This window comes from Suricata suricatta, chromosome 2, assembly GCF_006229205.1.
Source record: "Suricata suricatta isolate VVHF042 chromosome 2, meerkat_22Aug2017_6uvM2_HiC, whole genome shotgun sequence".
Classification (NCBI taxonomy): Eukaryota; Metazoa; Chordata; class Mammalia; order Carnivora; family Herpestidae; genus Suricata; species Suricata suricatta.
In genome coordinates, this window is record NC_043701.1 from 32,523,936 (window position 1) to 32,541,925 (window position 17,990).

General features: G+C 39.0%; 1 protein-coding gene across 1 annotated transcript in view; it reads right to left on the reverse strand.

Moving 5' to 3' along the window:
• The window catches only part of MET (MET proto-oncogene, receptor tyrosine kinase), a 117,837-nt gene that overhangs the window by 2,197 nt on the left and 97,650 nt on the right, over positions 1-17,990 (reverse strand). The window contains exons 16-20 of the mRNA XM_029955792.1: positions 17,320-17,400; positions 15,483-15,664; positions 10,283-10,392; positions 8,929-9,094; positions 92-228 (exon numbers count right to left, since the gene is read on the reverse strand). Coding sequence (XP_029811652.1) covers positions 92-228; positions 8,929-9,094; positions 10,283-10,392; positions 15,483-15,664; positions 17,320-17,400 — 676 coding nt within the window. The remainder of the gene's footprint in view (positions 1-91; positions 229-8,928; positions 9,095-10,282; positions 10,393-15,482; positions 15,665-17,319; positions 17,401-17,990) is intronic.

Sequence of the window (17,990 nt, forward strand, 5' to 3'; positions counted from 1 at the left end):
AAATGCTATGAGAGACATCATGAAGGCATGCATTTCTGTAAAAGTAAAGAATACAGGACTGACAGAAGATTCTGTTGAAAATCCTACTTACAAGGGGTCTGGGCAGTATTCGGGCTGTAAGAGTCTTCTGCCTTGCAATAAGTAAACTGTTATATCAAAGGTGTTGACATCGGGATAAGGTGGAGCTCCTCTTGTCATCAGTTCCCAGAGGAGCACACCAAAGGACCACTAGTCAAACAATGGAAGGGAGAAACCAGGTGAGAACTGTGACCACACGAACATGAAAGGTGACCAGGTCTTGAGAACTAATTTGGCTTAGTATATTCAAGGCTATTGCTCTTTGGGGCAAAAAGTTCCTTAAAGGTAATTAGTAAACCACACATTTTATGATTTCTTTATACCAGAATTGGATAAAGTTTAGATTACAAATAAAAATAAAGTTTTAAAAAGAATGTCTTAAGTCCACATGAGGATTGAGATTTCATCTACAGTTAGTACAGCATGAGTTTCAGGTTTTCTCCTAATGCATCAAAGCATTGGTCAGAGCATTCACATGTTTCTATCTTCTTTTCCAATAGTTTCACTATAATTTTATATTATTTATAAAAAGAGAAGATAAAGGAAGCCTTCCAAGATTTAAATTTGTTGGATTTCTGAATGAATATAAATATTTTTTAAGAAATGGAACCATACACAAACAAAAAAACCCCAAAAGAAACAACAAAGGAATGTAACCACATATAAACATTAATGTTAAAAGGCAAAATCTAAGGCAATGTAAGTACAAATTCATATTAAAAATCAGAAGTGATAAAACTGCTAGGCCAGAAGGTTCTCTGTTGAAAACTAATTTCAAAAAAATAAATGTAATTTAGAAATGTTAAAGTACAAGATTGATATAAAACAGCTGTGTCAGTCCTTTGTAGGAATATTGTAGGGGCACAAAGAGGTTAAGTGACTTGCTAGAAATTCCCCAATAAATCTGAATTCACCCTGGGATAAATATTTAAGAGTTCTTGACTCTTGGGTCTTGCTTGGTCTACTACTAAACTGCACTAAATATGCAATTTCTTGATTTAAAGCACTCTACTCAAAATACACTAGGTCATACATATTATCTCTCCCTGGATGTGTGCCAAGGTGAGAATGACAGAAAGAGAGTAATTGGGCATGTGTGGGTCACTCCTGGCCAAGGACCCAGGAAATCAGCACTTCCTTGGAAACACATCTAGGCCACTCACAGACTAAGAAGCATGTGGGGGTAGAAACAGGCCCTGGGAGTAAGGAGGCTTAGAGGGAAAGGAGAATCCAGATCAGACAGGCAGAGTGGGAAAACCTAACACTGAGAAGCCATGTAGCTTGTAACATTCAGTGAGCAGAGTAAAGAATGTGCCAAGTGCAGGAGCCCTTTAAGGACATTGACTGCCTTGATCCAAATAGAGAACATGCTCTTTTCCAGGTGGAACTTGATAACTTTGCTGTCCTTTGCAGCCTTTCAAAATCAAAGTGTCCAAGGCCTGAACATCTTATGAGTCACTTCTGACAACTTCACTGTGTTAACCTTTAAGTTCCAAAATATGCATTAAAGTTTAAATCAATTAAACAAGTATCTGCTGACCCTTGGTGGACAAGTTACTGTCCAAGTTAGTGGATGGGCCTACGGCTCATTTAACAGGGTTAAGAGTTATGACACACCTGGCTGTCACACAGAACAGTATGACAGAGTAACTAATATGGACCAAAAATAGAAAAGAGGCACGAATGCTGTGAAAAGTCAGAGAGGTGACAGTGGGGTACTGAGAAAGGCTTCAGGGAGAAAGTGACAGTAAAGCAAGTCTTGAAGAACAGGAGCATTGGGTTCCAGATACACGGAATGTGAGGGCGGGAGGAGTGTTCTGGATGGAAGCAGTGGGCCCAGAGGTGACAGTACTTGTGTGTTTTTCTGAACCACATAAGGGCACCTTGATGTATGGAGTACCTAGGGAGATGACGGAGACAAGGGATAGATAAGGTAAAAACGAGACCATGTTGTGGGGGTGTTTGAGTGCCTGAAGTGGGCTATGCTGAAAGGGACAGGACGTGCAGCTGAGCTCCTCACATGCATCTGGAGATGCGATGCTTTAGACAAATCGGAGGAGCCAGTTCACAAGGGACAGCGGATGGGGAGGCTTTGGAACAGAATATCTGTTGCATCTTGGCAACTTGGAACCCGATGAGACTGAACTCCCAAGTTGAGGTGGTGGTTAAGAGTATAATAATCATATAATAAGCCAGGAACAGACTTTAGGCCCTTTTAAAAAAGATTATTCTATTTAATTCTTTTAACAACCCTGTAATGTAACTGGTTTTGTAGAAGATTTAAGGGTGAGGAAGCAAAAGTTTTGAGAGGCTGATTGCTTATCTGTGATCAGGTCTCCTAACCCACACCCTAGGTTATAGGTTTGTCTGAAGGCAAATTCACAAAAAAGGGTACAAGGTTGGGTACATTTCTGAGAAATTATAGGACTTGGGCAATGACTCGGTATCAGAGAAGGGTTGGAGGACTCACTGGAGAGGTGAGAGAGAGGCAGCTTCCAGGAAAAGCACGGTACCACCTGCATTTCAAACCTCCAGGAATAGCTTAGAACTGACAGGATGGTGGAGAGTGGGGTCCTGAAGGAGGAGAATGGGGCAGAAGTAGAAGAGAGAGGCTGGGGGTGAAGGTAGAAGTGGGAGGGAGAGAGAGAGAAAGAGAAAGCGAGAAGAGGAGGGAGAAGGAGAGAGAGGGAGAGGGAGAGATAGGTGTGCAATGCCTGTGCATTAGGAATGATGGAAAGAAGTTAGTTATAGTTTCAAGACAGGAGAGCCCTGCCATTCTTTCACAGTTACTGTGTGTATGTAGCCTTTCTGATTATCCAAGCACCAGCAGGGAGCTCCTTTGAAGAATCGTTGTCTAACTTTATCAAAGGTGAAGAACAAAGCAGTTACTAGACATCAGAGACTATTATAAGCCATAACAAGTGATAGAAAGTGACACTAAGGCAAGCAAGGAATGGAGACAGCCATATTTGGGAATTCAGGAGTTGGTAAATTGAGATACAACACAATTTGCAAAACAACACGATTAAAAAATGGAGATTCATAAAATTTTACGAACTGGTAAATGGATAACATTTTCAACAAAATTTAAAACTTTTGCTCTTTGAAAGATACCAGTAAACAAATGAAAAGGCAAGCCACAGACTAGAAAAATATATTCACAAAAATATGTATCTGATAACATGTACCTGTAATGCAGAATATATAAAGAACTTTTACCAACTCAATAATAAAGAAATAAGCTAACCAATTAAGGAAACCCAAAACTCTAAAACTTAAAAAGAAAAAAAAGGGCAAATGATTTGAGCACACACTTCACTAAAGGAGATAGAAGGATAGCAAATAAGCATATGAAAACATGCTTATCATCATTAGTCATCTTGGAAATACAAGTTGAAAAGAAAATGAGACACCACTGCAGCCTATGAGAATGGCTAAAAATCCCAAACTGACAATGCCAAGTGCAGGTGAAGATGCTGAAGAACTAGAAGTCTTACATATTTCTGCTAGGAACATGAAATATACAGGAACTGTGGAAAACAGTGGGCAGTTCCTCATAAAGTCAAATATATACTTGTCTTATAACTCAGTTAATCCTACTTCTAGATATTTATGCAAAAGAAATATAAACCTTTATACATAAAACAATTAAACAAACGTTTAGTAGTTGGAACTGTGCATAAGCAATTGCCTAAAACTGGAAAGAATCCAAATGTCCTTCAAATTGGTGAATGGAAAAAACAAAGTGTGGAACATTTGTACAATGGAGTTCCACTCTAAACAGAAAGGAATGAATTACTCTGCTATAAAAAACAGTATGGAGGTTCCTCAAAAAATAGGACTACCATATGATCCAGCAATCCCACTTTTGGGTATATATTCAAAGGAAATGAAATCAGTATCTTGAGATACTTCCACACCCATGGTCATAGCAACATTATTCACAATAGCCAAGAGATGGAAGCAACCTGAAATGCCCATCAACAGATGAATGAAGAAAATGTGGTATATACATATAATGGAATTTTATTTAGCCTTAAAAAATCCTGTCATATGCTACAATATCAATGAATCTTGAGGACATTATGCTAAGTGAAATGAGCCAGTCACAAAAAAGACAAACACTACAAGACTCCACTTATATGAGGCAGCAAAAGTAGTCGAATTCTTAGAAACAGATAATAAAATGGTGGTTGCCAGAAAGGCTGTAGGGAGGGGGAAATGGGGAGTTATTCAATGGTATAGAGTTTCAGTTTTGCAAGAAGAAATTCTACAGATTGATTGCACAACAATGTGTATATAGTTAGTTACCACTACTATACCATACCCTTAAAATAGTTGAGATGGTTAATTTTTCTCTTATTTTTTTTACCACAATTAAAAAAAAAGGAAGACCATCTAGATACACTGCTACATACTACATGGATAACTCTCAACTGTGTCATGCTAAGTGAAATGAGAGAGACTCAACGGCTATTTACTGTATGATTCTATTTACATGACCTTCTAGAAAAGGTTAAACTGTAGAGACAGAAAATAGACCAGTGCTTTCCAGGTCCTAGGGATAGGGTACAGTTTGACTACAAAGGAGCAGAAGGACATTTTTCTGGATGATGGAACCGCTCTATATCCTAGTTGCAGTGGTGATGGTCATAAAACGGTATGCATTCTTAAAAACTTGAAGAAGTGTACATTAAAAAGGGTAAAGAGCTGATATATTGCATAATGGTGATACCATTAATAGAAATAAAGAAGTGAGGAATTGACAGTTGGTAGGAAAGAACTGGACAGACTTTGAACACGATGACTTTGTGATGCTGATGAAAACATCCAGGAAGAGAGATTCAAAGGTGATTGTTGATGGGAATGGTTGAAATTATTGATGGAGGCTGGCACCTAAAGACCCCTCTGCCCCCCAAATCCTGAGTAACAATTGCATGTGGCATATGAGAAAAGGAAAAGAGCTGTTAAGGTTAAAGCAAAGATAACAAAGAAGCAAGAGGAAAACGAGATGGTGCAGTGTCCCAAAAACCAAAGGAGGAGGAAATTTTGAGAAGGAAGGTGGCGGACAATGTTAAATTCTGAAGCAGGGTGAAAAAGCTAGGTGGCTGAACAACTGAGAAGTCAATACTAACTTTAATGGAAGCGCCTGCACTAAGTGTGGCACACTGTACAATACCGGGTATGAGAGAGCACAAATATAGTGACACTTCTATTTTGTTTGAGTGGGCTTCGAGAGAATTCAGATTTTGGCTGAACTCCCTCTGGGCATTTGTGAGAGAGTAGACATCTCTACAAGCATGCAAGGTTTTGCTTGTAGGTCTCTAAGTACAAGCTTATCACATCCTTTTGGAAATGTTCCATGTCAACATTCAAAAGACTGTGTTGTCTCGCAAATTAAGGTTAATGCAAATTTACCCATGTAATCAATAATCATTTGCCAAAGCATCACTGCATTTGGATTACTCAGGCTTACCCTTTATGTAGTACAATACAGTATCTTCCAATGAGAGGGCAAGAGACCTCAATTGTCTGAGTGACAATTGCTATGTGAGAAGTGGTGGTCTCTGTGCTGTCTGTGTGTGTAGGTAATAATGCGTGTGTGGTTGTCTAAGAGCTCAGAATCACAACCCTTGCCCTGAACATTCAAAATGTCATCAGGTTCTTTTCGTTTTGTTTAAAAATTTTGCTAAGGTACAATTTATATATCATAAATTTTGCCAGTTTTAAGTGGAAAGCCCATGATATTTAGTAAATTTATTTGATAGTGTAGGTATCATCACAATTCAGTTTTTAGATCAATTCCAACACCCCAGAAAGTTGCCTTTGCCTCTTTGTAGTCAATCTCTGCTCCCACCCTCAGTCCCAGGCAAATACTGATCTGTTTTTTGTCTAACTTTGCCTCTTTCTAAAAATTTTATATAAATTGAATCATTCAAATATAATCTTTGAGTCTGCCTTCTTTCACTGGACATGTTGTAGCATGGCTTAGCAGTTCCTTCATAGTGTTGAATAGTATTATTTCATTGTATGGAAATACCATGTTTTGCTTAGACTTTACCAGTTGATGGACATTAGGATTGCTCCTGGTTTTTCCTATTGTGAATAGTACTACTGTAAGCATTCATGTACAAATCTTTGCATGTGCATATGTTTCCATGGCCTTATGAGCTAGCTATTCATATGTCTCTTTGGTAGATGGTCTATTCAAATCTTTTGCCTATTTTTAAAAAACTGAGTTGTTTTATTGAGCTGCATGAGTTGGTCTGGTTCTTACAGGAAGACGAATAGTCAAGTCTGGATGGAATGTATACTCTTTGAGGACAGGTTAACTCTCCATACCTTATGCCTTCACCCGCCACCATCACTAACATGTTCCCAGCCTATCTCCGTAGCACTCACTCCTTTCACCTTTTTCAGATCCCAGTTATTACACTACAGCATGTACTATCACGTCCTCTTATTAATCTTTTCCACCCCAAAGCCTGATCGCTCCACCATGTCTTGTAACATATTTACTGAAAACAAACTCCCAGTCACTCTCAACTTAGTCTTTAATGTCTCCCCCACTTCCTCAGGAACTGAAACTGCTTTCACTTGAAGACCACAATGTCTTTGAAACCTGCTGACTCACAGAGGAGGGCAGATGACTTCTTGCTTCCCAATGCCACACTCAGATCCCTGTCCCCTGTCATCTTTCAATAGCTGCCAACACTTTTTCTTCTGAAGTCTATGCCCTCCATTAATTTTATTTTTTTTCCTACCTCATTTGCTGATATCAGCAGTTTGCATTCTTTTGTCTTTCAGTTGTTATCTACAAGGACTGAAAATTAATCTTTCTCTACCTCTACAGATCACAGTCCTCTTGACTTACTACATGCAAATAGAGTAAGTATACTCTCTATTCTATTCGACACCCAGGCTCCTCAACACACTTGAGACCTCCAAATCACTCGTCACGTCACTCACTTTTCAAGACCATTTTTGTGCACTGAGTAGCAGTGGACCCTGCGGACCATATTCTATTTCTTCTTGAAACTTTCTCTTCCTCTGGTCTCTTCTCTCCTGGGTCTCCAACCTCTCTGCTTTCCCCCTCACTTCCTATGTATAGTTTCTCTGTAGTAATTGTTTTTGGACTCCAAAAAGCTTATTTCCAGCCTTGACTTCTATGCTATGGACTGAACTGTGGCCCCCCTCCACCTACTCTTATGTTGAAACTCTAACTCCCAGTGTGATGATATTAGGAGGTGGGGCCTTTGGGAGGTAATTAGTTTACACAAAGGTGGAATCCTCATGATGGGATTAGTGCCCTTATGGGAGGAGACTCCAGGGAGCTTATTCTGGCTCTGTCTTTCACACAAGGACACAGTGAGAAGGTAGCTATGTGCAAATAAGGAACCTCACCACACTGGCACCCTGATCTCACACTTCAAGCCTCTAGAACTGTGAAAAATAAATGTCTACTGTTAAAGTCACCCAGTCCATGGTATTTTGTTATGGCGGTCCTATTGAATAAGATAATTAATGAGATTATACAAGCTGCAGACCCCCATTTCCAATTGCCTGATGGATCTTTCTGCCTGGATGTCTTACTCCCAAGTCAAACTCAGTATGTTTAAGCCTCAGCTGGTATTTTTCTGCCTCACCCAGTTTTTAGTCTTTTGCTTCACATATGTTACTGCACTAGCATATAACTTAATTCATCTTTGACTTTTATCAATTTCTTGCTAAATTTTATTACCTCTTGGATGCCTTTTCTTCTATCTCTTTTCCACAGTTTCTGTATTATTTCAAGTTCTACTTCTCACTTCATCTTTCTGCATCTACTCCTCTCAGAACATCTTACAAAATAAAGAAAGGCTGTAGTGTTATCTGATTATACTTTAATGTTTCCACATGGCCAGAGATAAATTCCAGACTCCCTAGTTTGCTTTCCAAGAAACTATGATCTAGTATGGATATATTTTAATCAATCTATCCTCAGAACTTCCCTGTGTCTTCCATTTTTGCCAAATCACCCATTCTTTACTGTTTCTTTATAACTTTAAAGGTGGAAATACTTTCTTGCTCCTTTGCCTTACATGGGTTGGTATTTATTTCTTGGCTCGTTCTATCCTTCTTTAAGGCCTATACCAAGTACCACCTCCTCTACCAGGTGATAGGTAAGTGAGAAAAATCAGGCTACCCAGGTGTTTCTCCCACCCTCAGCACTCAGGTGTATGCTTTTTGAAGCTTGTTCTAGGAGAGGATGACCTTTGTATGTAAAAAAGGGCCTGTTTCTAGACTTTTTTTTTTTTTTTTTAAAGTAAGCTCCCTGCCCAACGTGGGCCTTGAACTCAAGACCCAACACGGTGATTAAGAGTCTCATGCTCTACGGGCTGAGCCATCCAGGCGGCCAAGAAGGGAACATTTCTAGCTGGGTGCAGGAGTAATGCTCTCACTGCCAGGTCTGCCTCAGTGATAGCTTTGAGATTTCTCAGGCGGAATGAGCTGCCCTGGAGCCATGAGTGGCCGGACTAATCCCAGTCTACTTTGTGTAGCAGCTAGTGATGGATATGCCTTCTCTACTCTGTGGAGCCAAAGCTCCTAGAGGACAGGGTTTAGACTTGATTGATTCAGCTCTGGGCTTCCTAAGGACCTAGCACTGTACCCTGCTAGACAAATGTTTCTGATAAATGAATGAATTTGTGAGAACATATGATGGCTACCTGGTTTGACAATCAAGCTCTGAAGAGATTGAAATTAGTGGTGTTGAAGGCATCCTTTTTTGAAAAAGTTAAAGAGCCATTAAACGACTAAAAATGTTGGATATGAAAGTAAAAGAGGAGACAGGGATGATGAGTACATTACCACATCTGACTTGGTGGTAAACTTCTGAGTTTGCAGACTTTCTAGAGCCATCCATTTCACTGGCAGCTTGGCACCTGTTTTGTTGTGTACACTGTAGTACTCTTTATCATACATGTCTCTGGCAAGACCAAAATCAGCAACCTTGACAGTGAATTTTTCATCCAGCCTATAGAAAGGACAAAAATTACTACCAGTGGCTGAAATAGAATAATTTACAGTGATGCTGAATATGTATAGATCAAAACAAGGACTTCATATTTGAAATCCATAACTTCTGCAGAGAGGGCTTCATCTGATCTCTACTAACACTAAATTACAATGGAATTCTTGAATAAAAATGCTTGACATTTACATTACAAACTAGCAAGGACAAGGAAAGAGACCCATGAATGATGTGGCATAAGAAAATCCCTTTTGCCTTAATAGTAAAGTTAGCCCCCCACCTCGCTTTCCTTTGTTACTAAATCAAGGATGCCAACTGACTACCCCAAGCAATTGTGTATCTTCACTTGTCAATTTACTAGTAATACTCAGTTTTATGGGGGATTATGACAGAGACTGTTATTTTACCTTTTCATTCTCAAATGGGCTAGGTTATTACAAAAAAGTCATGTATCTCACTGCTGAGGTAACAGAGAAATAGGATACATAGTGAAGCATCTAACAAAAACAGCAAGACTCAACAAAAATCAATTTCCGCTATCTGAGGCTATGTATCCTTTGTTTAAACTGGCTTTTATGTTGTTACATTGACCAAAACCAAGGTAGGAAATTAATAGCACAGCTCTCTCATTCACACATACCATAAGTCATGAATCAGTGTTATGTGAGGGAAGCACTGAATCCATTACAAACTGTTGACTGTTGAATTATACAGCCCAGGCACCCAGACACAAATAAAGCTCTTTGTATATTCATTCCCAAATACCATTTTTGGTAGGGCTTCTGCAGACTGACTTCAAATCCAGTCTTGGGAAGTTGCAATATGTTGGTGTTTGTGTTACCAGCCCTCTCCTTTTCACTGTAAAATGCTGAAGATCAAATTCTCCCTCCCAAATACTAATGCAGTGTGAAACCACAACATTGGGGGCTATTGGTGGGAAGAGAAAAGAAAAGCAAAAGCACAACAGCTGTTTAAGACCCCCTCTGGAGAATTCCTTTTAAATTCTCCATTAGATAAAGCCTGAAAGCCCTGCCTGCATCCCCAGTGCTTACATATCGATTTAAAACTGTAACAGAAATAAAGGACTTTTGCATAAGAAGAGAAAACATCCTCACTAGCCTTCAACAGTGGGAAACAGATTCCTCCTTGTTACTTAATTTGGACTGTGGGCACAGAGGTTCTTATACTTACATACAGTTTCTAGCAGCCAAGTCTCTGTGGACAAACTTTTTGCTTGCAAGATATTTCATGCCTTTGGCTACTTGAAGTCCAAAGCCGATAAGATCTTTTACAGTTGGGTTCTGTAGTCAAAGAGAATGGAAAACATGTAAGCTAAGCATCTACTGATCTAGCTATGATCTCAGAATTCTGAACTGTTTGTAAGAATTATCTTCTTTCAAGCAGTAACGCATGCCTTGTTAATAATAGCAATGATGTATAGGTATCTATTATTTGAAAAGCACCAGTCTAGATGTTTTTGTGAGTTTGGCTAATCCTTATACACTTCGATAAGACGGGTTCCATTTTCCAGATGGGGAAATGGAAATGTTTTTAAATTATTTTGGTATGGTAGGGCTAACAGATGGAAGACCACTGCCACTGAAAGGATAGCTTGTTACTCACAATTCCCAAGAGGAGGGGGCACACCATGCCAAGCAAGGCCACACAGGAAAGTGTAAGAACACGAGTCTGAACCTGGTAGACGCCATGACAGGCTTTAAGTTTCCCCTCTAAACTAGGTCTAAAGGTCAGTCTCTCCAGAACTATTAGGTGGTTACACATTGCCCAAGGCAAGAGGGACCACCCTTGTAATACCCTTAACATTCCTAAGGGCAGGCCTAGATCAGTTATTGCCTAAGGCTAGTTATACCCTTAGGTGAGGGTCCTGGGTCCTGGGCCTACTCTGTGATTGGTTAACACTCTAAATGTTGTAATTGGATAAACCTGCTGTCAATAATATTGTATAATAATAATTGGATCACTGTACCTATGTCACAATTTCCTGTAACTCCCCCTTCCCAAACTCATAAAAGTCCTACCCCACCTTTGTTCTGGGCTCTCTGGCTTTCTCCGTTCCACCAGCTTGGAGTGAGCAGAGGCCCAGGTTCGAACCTGCAATAAACGACCCTTGCTTTTTGGCTTTGACTCTGGTGGTTCATTTCTGGGGGACTCCCGAATTCTGGGCATTACAAAAGCACTGGAGTGGGTCTAGGGGGCAGAGGAAGCAAGGGGAAAACATCAACAAGAGCTTGTTTTGTGATTCCCTGGGAAGGAATGAGTGAGGCAGCATCAGCCAATTTAGGATTGGGCTACTTTGAATAATTTCAGCAGATTCTGGGGTGTAGGAGATGTCTGCAGTTGCCTGGTACATCACCCTGAAGTGATTACAGCAGATGGATAGTGTCTCAGAGTGTGAAAGGAGGTGGTTTGGGTATGGGCTTTGGATTGGTTGGTTTGCTTATGAAAGGCCTGCTCTTTGAAGGTGAGCTGTTTACTATTCTGAGGAATTTGCTAGTCCTGGGAAAGGCCATCCCTACAAGGTCAGCAAGGCACTAGAAGTCAGAGGATCAGAAATACATGGTTAACCTAACATTTGTATAGAACCACAGAAAACCTCAAATAGCCAAAGCAATCTTGAAAAAGAAAAGAAATTCTGGACTTCAAGCTATATTATAAAGTTGTAATCATCAAGACATTATGGTACTGGCACAAAACCAGACATATATATTACTATAGAACAGAAAACTCAGAAATGGACGCACAACTAAATGGTCAACTAATCTTCCACAAAGTAGGAACGACCATCCAGTGGAAAAAATACAATCTCTTTAACAAAGGTGTTGGGAAAACTGGACAACAACATGCCAAAGAAAGAAAATGGACCACTTTCTCACACTATACAGAAAATAAATTCAAAATCGATGAAAAACCTGAATATGAGACAAGAAACCATCAAAATCATAGACGAGAAGACAGGCAGCAACCTCTTTGACATCAGCTATAGTAACTTCTTACTAGATACGTCTCTGAAGGCAAGGGAAACAAAAGCAAACATAAACTATTGGGACTTCATCAAGATAAAAACCTGCACAGTGAAGGAAACAACCAACAATATTAAAAGGCAACTGATGGAATGGGAAAAGATATTTGCAAATGACATATCAGATAAAGAGTTAGTATCGAAAACTTATAAAGAATTTAATCGAATTCAACACCCCAATAAAACAGATAATCCAGTGAAGAAATGGGCAGAAGAAAAATATACATATTTCCAAAGAAGACATCCAGATGGCCAACAGACACATGAAAAGATGATCAACATCACTCATCATCAGGGAAATACAAATCAAAACTACAATGAGATACCGCCTTACGTCTGTCAAAATGGCTAAAATTAATAACACAGGAAACAACAGATGTTGGTGAGGATTCAGAGAAAGGGGAACTCTTACACTGTTGGCAGGAATGCAAATTGGTGCAGCCACCCTGGAAAATGGTATGGAGGTTCCTCAAAAAGCTAAAAACAGAACTACCTTACTACCCAGCAATTATACTACTATATATTTACAAAAGAATACAAAAATACTGATTTAAAGGGGCAAATGCACCCTGATGTTTATAGCCTCGTTATCAAAAATAGCCAAATTATGAAAAGAGCCTAAGTGTCCAATGACTGATGAATGGATAAAGAAGATGTGGCATATATGTACAATAAAATATTAATTAGCCATGAGAAAGAATGAAAACTTACCATTTGCAACAACGTGGGTGGAGCTAGAGTAGGTTATGCTAGTCAGAAAAAGACAAATACCATATGATTTCAATCACGTGTGGAATTTAAGAAACAAAACATATGAACACGAAAAGAAAAAAAAGAGGGAGGCAAACTGTAAGAGACTCAACTATAGGGAACAAACAGAGTTGCTGGAGGGGAATTGGGAGGGAAGATGGGCTCAGTGGGTGTCGTACTTAAGTGATGAATCACTAAATTCTACACCTGAAACTAGTATTATACTAAATGTTAACTAGAATGTAAATAGAAACTTGAAGCATAAAAAAATAAGAAATATATGGTTAATATAAGAAGTTCAGAGAGAAATAAATCACTCAAAACCACTCAGATGGTAAGTGGCAGAGTTAGGATTTTAACCTAATCTGTTAGGCTCCAAAGCCCACATCATAGAGATATCAATCACATTAGAAGCTCTGCTACTGGTATTAAAGGAACAACCTGCAACTATAATGGCTTGGATCCACACAGAGAACAGGACATCTCATTCTCCAGAAATTCCATCCACAATATTGGGTGGACAGAGGAATGCTTTAGTAACTAACTATAAAAACTCTATCTGAGGGGCGACTGGGTGGCTCAGTCAGTTAAGTGTCCAGTTCTTGGTTTTGGCTTAGGTCATGATCTCATGGTTTGTGAGTTTGTGCCCCACATCAGGCTCTGTGCTGACAATCCCTGCTTGGGATTCTCTTTCTCTCTGCTCACCACCCTCAAAATAAATAAACTTAAAAAAACATATGTGAAATCGTACAGATGTCAGTGGCTGTAGCTTTGCTGGTACCTGGCCTTTAGGTACAACGCATCTCTTCTTCAGCAGCCACTGTGGGGCTTGTGGGCTCAAGAGGCAGCCACCAGGGGCCCTGCAATAAAGGCTGCAGATCTCTTAATGCACACAACATGTGGAGAGACCAGTTTCTTGTGGTTTAGGCTACTTTTTAGAACGCATCTGTTAGTGGTTGTAATATAGAATCCTGGGACTATAAATACAGGCCATGGTACTGGATAATAGGAAATCTCTATCATGCTTAAATGCTGGGGGAATACTATTCTAGAGAAGCCAGCACATCCAGTCAGATGAACACATTTGGACAATGACAAGTTAAATTAGCTGTCAGGGCAGCTTTTACTTTGTAAGGTAAATTCACCTTACCTGCAAAAATTCACAGGTAGGGAGTATTTCATTCTTTTGGCTGAACACAAAGTATTTCTTTACCATCCTAGAGCTTATTTCTTTTGAGAACTTGATCCCACGTGTCTTGTTTTTGATTAAGGGTAAAGTTATTCCATTTACTCCCAGAGGCCTGGTTGCAGGAGCCAGTAAGACCGAGCTCACCTGTGACTTCAGTGCTGAGGACTCCTTCCACTTCCCACTCTGGCCTGCCCACCTGCCCACGCTTTAGGCATAAATGTCACTAAGAAAACTCTCACTTGCAAGAACCTAAGAACCTCTTTTGCAATCCTGGACTCATTCATCCAGCAAACTTAACACTTTAGGTGTTAAGTCTAAAGCAATGAACAAAATACACAGAAATCTCTGCAGTCATGAACTTGCATTCTAATGGGGTATGAGTGTGTGCGTGTGTGGGTGTGCGTGTGCACACACATCCATATACACATGTATTATATACCTATTATGTACTTCTTATTGTCTAGTATAGCACTGTTCAATAGAAATATAATGCAAACCACATATATAATCATGTTTTAATAGTCACATTAAAAAAGTGGAAAGAAACACGTAAAACTGATTTTCATAATATATGTCTCAACCCAAGATACCCAAAATATCATTTCAACATGTAATCAATATAAACAATGATGAGATATTTTACCTTTATGTTTTTATACTAAATATTCAAAACCTGGGATTTATAGCACATTTACATTCACAGTACATCTCAATTCAGACTAGCCACATTTTACATACGGCTCATGACCACGGTAGCACACTGCTTAGGTCTAGTGTATCAGATGATTGGAAGTATGATGGAGAAAAATAAAGCAGGGGATAGGAGACAACAGACAAGACACATGGGGGTGGGGTAGGTCGTTACTCAGACAGGCCAGGAACGCCTCATTTTGAAGATGACATTAGGGCAAAAAGCTGAAGTTGATGAGAAGTGATACATGTGACTATTTTGGGGAAAGTGTTCCAGGCAGATGCAACAGCAAATACAAAGGTCCTGAGTTAGGACAGTGGGTGATAAGTCTGAAGAATATAAAGTTCTTCTGTGTTTTTTCTTCTAGAGTTAAAACTCCATGTGGGCTGAGGCTCATTCTGCCTCTATGTCTCTTGTGCCTTCTCTTTCTGGTACATAGTAGGCACTCAAGAATGATCAGAGGGATGGTAGATCAAGGCAACTTGCAGGACAGGTAAGAATCATTGCCCCTGGAAAGCCTTCTAGGTACCACTATCTTCTCACCAGGACAGGGGATTTTAAGGTGCAAGTGAATTGAATCAGCCTCTATATAGCTCAATGGTGCAAACATTTTACATGTGCTTCCTTAAAAGCTTTAAAAAAATTTCAAAACAGGAACATTTTGGAAAACTCGTTGGCTTCTAGCTAGTTTACCAGCTAATAAGCTTGGTAATGTACTTACATGAGTCTCATTTCTGATGAAATTTCGAAGATCTCCATGTTTCATATATGGTAGGACCACCAGAGGAGACCCCTCACTTCGAAGGCAGATTCCCAAGAGTGAGAGAACGTTTGGATGACTAAAATCTTTCATGATGATTCCTTCAGTCAGAAACTGGGAAACTTCTCCTATGTCAGTGATTCCTGAGAAATCCAGCAGCAGAGACATTAACTTCATTATGGGCCAATAAATAGTCAAGTTCAGATAGGGAGAGTTAGGGAATGTAAAACCACAGGGCTGAATTCTGTCCTGACACCTCATCCTCAGAGTGTTTTTTAATAATACATTTGAATAAATGATGTTATGCTGTGGTGTGCCTTCAAGTCACCCCCAAACTCTAGCAATCGGTTTGTCTCTTACAGAAAAAGGAGAGGGAAGCAGGCCAGTCTACTTCTGTAGCGACTGTCCAGGGTGGAGGTTGGCAAAGTACTAGAAAGGGGCAAACAGTAAGTATTTTTTGGCTTTGTGGGCCATATGGTCTCTACTGCAAATACTCACCTCAGCCATTATAATGCAAAACAGCCATAGACAATTATCTATAAAAACAGTCACTGGGCCATAGTTTTCTGATCCCTGGACTGGGAGGGTTTGAAGACCAATCTTGTCATCTGGTTTCTAAGTAGACTTTTCTGGTGTAATAGTTTCTATTCATTTCCAGAGATCCTGAGGGTCCTACACTAGTCAGCACTGATGAAAGGTTAATGACCTTTGATTTATTAACCTGACTAGTATCAGTGTCAGTGATGATACTCTTTTACAACGCAATGTATTCTGAGATGTTTCCATGTGGATGGAATAGAGATTAACGCACACCAGGGATGGAGAAGGATTTCTTGCTGTTAGGAATGTTCTGAGTACAATGAGCAGTGTCCTCTCTTGTGAGGCAGATATTATTGACAATCATACTTAATCCATTACAGTCTGTAGTTAGGTTTCATATAAACTGTCCCTTTAATTTAGAAGTTTAGAAATATGGGTCAAAAAGGCAAGCACACTGACTTGACATGTGAGACCTGTCAGCAAAAGTGAAGCCAGGAAAACTCTAGTACGAGGGGTACATTGAGTTGTACAAGAGAGTAATTTATGCTTAAATTATGGCTCCAGGTCATCAATAATCTTAGTTAATGTCTAGAAGCTTCTTTGTTTCTTAGACAGAGCATACATTCCATTAAGAAAAGATTTTCTTAATAACATCTAAAATTAAAAAAAAATTCTAGTATTAAAAGGAGGTAAGTATCACTTGTTTAGGAAGTTCATTTATATAGAATACCTCATTTCCCCCAAAATGCAGATAAGTGAGATACTGCCACACTTACAATTTTTCAATTTTCTGCTGGCATAGTTTTCTGTTTGTCTTATATAAATTTTAAATCTTTTTAATAAAAGTTGTGGTTAAAAAATAATTATAATAATTCCTCTGGGTAAAATGAGTCATTACTATTGTATGTGCCAACATGCTTCCAATAGTTTCCATAAAACAAATATTATAAGCCAAACATTGCTAAATGACACTTAGTTAATCCAAGACCTCATTTCTCCTATACTCCTATGTATGAGGGCTCTGAGAAATAATTTCTAAGGAAATATTTCAAAAAGAATTTAGACCAAACAAATGTTCAGGATTAGATCCCTAATTCCAGCAGTAGCTGATTCTTCCACAAAGGAAAGTCTACACTAAATTTTAGCCAAAAGGCCGAGAAACGATCCACAAAGGAAAGTCTAAATCAACATTTTATTATGAACTATTTATTAGTTAGCAAAGCATGGAGGTGCACTCCACTGTTCAAGTATCACTCACTATTCAAGGATTTCACAGCACAATGAATCTTCTTGTCATCACTGTCCAACAAAGTCCCATGGTAAACACACCCAAAATGTCCTACATGAGAGAAGGAATTTGGTTAGTGCTGCGTTATGTATCACTATGCAATATCACTTGTGAAGCCCTTCATTATCTTCATTTCCTTCTTTTTTTCCACATGGCAAAAAAGTGCATTGTTTCTTACACTTTTAATTAGTACCATTGTGTGTGTGTCTGTAAAATATGTAGATGTAATGTACTTCACTCTAAGATATAAGCTATAGGATTATTTTTTAAAAAGCTGGGTTCTATAACTGTTATTAAAGGCTAATATAGCAAAATATTCAACTACAGTGGAACCACTAAACAGAGGAGTAACATCTGCCTCATAAAAGAAATTTATTATTTTTAAGGATCAAATAATATCTTTTAAATATGAAAAGAAAGTTTTATCACATGAAGAAATGCAATAAAATCAGCTCCCTATATTCCAGTAAACTAAACGGAAATAAAAATGTTACCATTAGAAATAAGATTAGCATTATAGAATAAAGATTTCCTCCATTAGTCACCGGTTAATACGTAATCCAGGTTGGCAGAAACTGAAAGGCAACTGCCCAAATGAAGCAAATTCACTCTGAGTCATTTCATCTAGTTCTCTCTGGTTT